The 4144-nt window shown below is 39.8% G+C and overlaps 1 protein-coding gene across 1 annotated transcript in view; it reads right to left on the bottom strand.

Moving 5' to 3' along the window:
- Positions 1-2367: 2367 nt before the first annotated feature.
- Positions 2368-4144, bottom strand: part of LOC102497543 (vomeronasal type-2 receptor 116) — a gene marked incomplete at its 5' end in the record, with an annotated part of 21189 nt that continues 19412 nt past the window's right edge. Inside the window, one exon of the mRNA XM_014583609.1 lies at positions 2368-3296. Coding sequence (XP_014439095.1) covers positions 2368-3296 — 929 coding nt within the window. The remainder of the gene's footprint in view (positions 3297-4144) is intronic.

Here is a 4144-nt window from a genome sequence, read left to right as displayed (position 1 = left end):
GAACACCAAGCAGAGAGATGCTCAGAACCTAATGGCTGCACTCACACTCTCAAATTCACCTTCCAGGAGCTGCAAAGGGGCCAAGGGGATAATGTGTGGTGGGGACCTTTATGGCTCAGGAGCCCACGTGCTCCAGCCCTGCACCTCAGAGCCTCAGTGGCCCCGGCATTCCCTGCAGCTGCACCCTTAATGGGGCAGTGGGGAACATGGAGTCCTGGCAGGGCCTACACTCTTCCTTCAGCATCTTCAGCAGCAGCAGTAGCCCATGTGGCTGACAGGACTCTGTGCACAGCGGTCCTGAGGATGACGACAGAAGCCTTAGCAGACCACTCCTGGTTAGTCACACTGGTGGTCAGCTCGTTAGTATCACAGCTGTCCTCTCACCTGTTTGGAGGTTTAAGTGCCCTGTATGTTTACAGTTTATGCCCTCTGATAAAAGGGAGTTGCATGGTGTGATGTGTTTAACAAGCAAAGAACAACCTGTAATAAGGATGTACTGAATAAAGGTTCTGGGAACCAGCAGTGTGCCTGAGAATTGTAACAGATTCGATAGCACCACTACCTTGCCTATGCCTGGATCCTAAAGGCCGCCTAGATGGATGAAGTCAGGCTTGCCCTGAGCACCCTCAATATTGAGTATCAGATTCCTGTGTTACAGGTTTTCTTGTCTTTTTCAGAAGCTTCAAAAACCAAGAGGATAGGAGAATCCGTCTTTAGAAAACCAAAAATGCAGACATCTTCAGCCACAAATCAGAGTTAAGTGAGACTTGGTAATGAGATGGATATACACGCAAGGAAAAAATAAAATCCTACTTAAGAGAGGGCAGTGAGCATAGAACTCAGTGTAACAAACATGTCTGTAAAGGAGATGGGGACTCTGAAAAGCTGCACAGTCCTTACTATCCATCTACACACCACATTGTTAGCCAGCCTGTACTCATATGCCAAAATGAACAGATTTCAAAGTCAATTTATTTTTTATTAAGTTCTTTAGAGCTACATAACTAGTTGCCTTTTAATTTTTTTAAAGTCTCTTTATTTTGCCCACCATAGTATTTTTACATTCATCTATATTGAAAATCATATCATTTAATTCTTATAAATTAAAATATTAAAGGTGAAAACAAGAAATCAGTCAAGCAGTAAGACATTTTCTGAATGGAGACCATGATCTCAATGTCTTCCATTTTTTCCCCAATTATGAAAAACAGATTCTACATAGAAAAGTTAAAACATGGTAATATTTTCAATTAAAGGTTTAATATTATCAGACTGCATTCCAAAGAGTACATTGAGTTATATTTTACATTGTAGCTAATTAAATATAGATTTGGCTAATGAATTGAAGTTTATTAAATATATTGTTTAAACTTAAAACTGAACTGCTCAACAGTTAGTCAACAATGAATTATCTTGGAACTGTACGACTTTTTAAAAATGCAAATTACCAATTTTAACTGCTGCCAGCTGCTATAACTTTGTTTTAATGGGCATATTTACTTTTCTCTTCCTGTAGCTATTTTATTGTGCTTTGCAACTCTAAGCAGTTTTCCCACATTTACGTAAGATATATAGCAGGTTTGTAAACTTAGTAACTTATAAAAAGGGTAAAATAAAATGTTCTGAAATGGAACAAAAAGATGAAAAACATCAGATTAGTTCTAGTTTACACATCAGGAAACTGCAAAAAGAGCAGAGAAAACTAAAAGCTAGCAGCAACAAAGATATTGAGATTAGAATGAATCTTAACAAAGATATGAAAACCAAACAGAGAATCATTGTAACTACTAGCTGGTTCTTTAATATCAAGAAACTGAACTTTATATAGGTCATCCTAGAAAAGAGAAAGAAGATACAAACTAATGAATCAAATATGGAAATCAGACATTATTTCTAAGACCGTGGTCCGAGTTCCAGACCTGGGGACTTAAACTCACTCCGGATGCTTGTGCGTGTGTTCCCAAGATCCTAAGAGGAGAATAGGAAAGAAGGGATTGTGACATGGCTATCCTCCCTGGGGGGTGATTTCTTACTTTCTGTCTCTCTGTCTCTCTGTGTTTCTGGTGAGCGCACACACTGTATAGCAAAAATCTTTCCCCAAAACAAAAATAAGGTGCCTAGGAGAACATTATAAATAATAAATACTTAATAAAAGGTAGCTATCAATCAATATCCATAATATAAGAAAAAGCAATTGATATGAGCTGATTTATATTTGTAAATTTAACAATTAAGATTAGATTTACATAATGATTGCTTTAAAGTATGAATTTAAAAAATCAATCATATTCAGTTACCTTATGAGAATATATAATTGGGGTACTTTTTTAGTTCAAAACCCTAAAATTGTGATACTCTCTTGTGAGATCAAATCTTAGAATGCCTGTTTTCTCCAGGACCTCTTCTATTTTTCAAAGTTTTCCAGGAGTTCTTATCAGGTCTTATTAGAATAATGTAGCACTTGGGGCCAAAGATGCAGGCAAGGAGCCCTGCACTGGAAGCCAAGATAGAGAAAACCTCCACAATCACCATCACCTTCCCCTTGGTGCTGTTGTAGACAGGGAGGAATGTGATCCAAACACTGCAGAACATCAGCATGCTGAATGTGAGGAACTTGGCTTCATTGAATGTGTCAGGCAGGTTCCTGGCCAGGAAAGCCACAGTGAAACTCCCCAGAGCCAAGATGCCCAGGTATCCCAGGACACAGTAGAAGGCAGTGACTGAGCCCTTGTTGCACATGATGATGAGGCTTCTGGGCTCAGTGTGTAAGTCTATGTCAATGTAAGGGGGAGAAGTTCCCAGCCAGATCACACAGATAATCACTTGGATCAGGGAGCAAATGGGAATGACAGAGTTGGAAGCTCCTGATAGCAGGAAGTACCTCAGTATTCTTCCAGGCTTCATAGCCTTAAATGCTAGAATCACAGTAATGGTTTTGGCCAAAACAGTGGAAATGGCTATGGTGAACACAAGGGCAAATGTCACTTGTTGGAGGATGCAGGTGGCTGTGTTAGGATGGCCAATGAACAGCAGAGAGCAGAGGAAGCAGAAGAGGAGAGAGATGAGCAGGATGAAAGTGAGAGCCTGGTTATTGGCCTTGACTATAGGAGTGTCTCGGTGCTTCACAAAGACCCCCAAAATTATAGCTGTGACCACAGAGAAACACAGAGCCATGCAGGCCATGGCTATCCCCAAAGAATCCTCAAAATCCAGGAATATCACAGGTTTGGGGAGGCATTGTGTTCTCTCACTGTTTGGATACTCTTGAACTAAGCATTGGATACACTCCTCTGCATCTGGTGGAAAAGGAAAGAGTCAGCATTTCAATTTCACAGATTCTTTATTTGTGTAATATTAAAGGAAATGATCAATTTTTGTGTCATTTGAGTGCAGACAGCCCCTAATTTGTGGAGACTGGTCATCTAAGCAAACATGGTGACCTTCAGACACATGTATAAATGTGGTTCTGTAAGCTGTTATTTACATGGTAATGAAAGCAATAAACATGTGAAAATACTAGCTGCATGCTGTTATTGATACTACAGAGCAGTATCTGGTTACAGGGAGTCACGTGTGTTTATCAGAATCAGCCCCAAAAGATCAGAGAGATTACTTGGTGCCAGTTGTCCTGCCATCATCAACTGAGTAACATCTGAAAACAACTGGTTTTGCATTACCTTTTCTCTTCCCTCATTTTCTGCTCTATAAAATAGTAAACTTGACACTGGTTCTGAATCATAGGTTTCTCCATAAGAGAAGTCAGGCCCACCCGCGCCTCACATTTTTATACTTGCATATCTTTGTGTGTTTATTTTTATGTTTATTTTCAATCCAAAGCCCTCCCACTCAGTAAAATGCATTCTGTGGAGCAAGTCTGGGCACTGATGTGATCTGCCCATCAGATCCAGGCACTGATGTGAACCAAAATGCACTAAATTAAGGTTCTGCATTGACTCCCTGAGGATTCTTTGAGCTGCAGATTACTTTAAACCTTTGAAATAGGATCTCAGCATACAAGGATCTGGGTTGGCTCATCCTTGGTTCAATGATGTTAGGAAGAGTGAGAATTTATTACAGATCTCTTTTCTACTTTACCCTGGATTTTTCTCAGGATAGGGTTTTTATTCTGATGACTTATAATAAT

Source organism: Tupaia chinensis, unplaced genomic scaffold (genome assembly GCF_000334495.1).
Source record: "Tupaia chinensis unplaced genomic scaffold, TupChi_1.0 Scaffold144370_1, whole genome shotgun sequence".
Lineage (NCBI taxonomy): Eukaryota > Metazoa > Chordata > Mammalia > Scandentia > Tupaiidae > Tupaia > Tupaia belangeri.
Note: the sequence above shows the minus strand (reverse complement) of the source record. Positions and strands in the feature narration are given on the sequence as shown.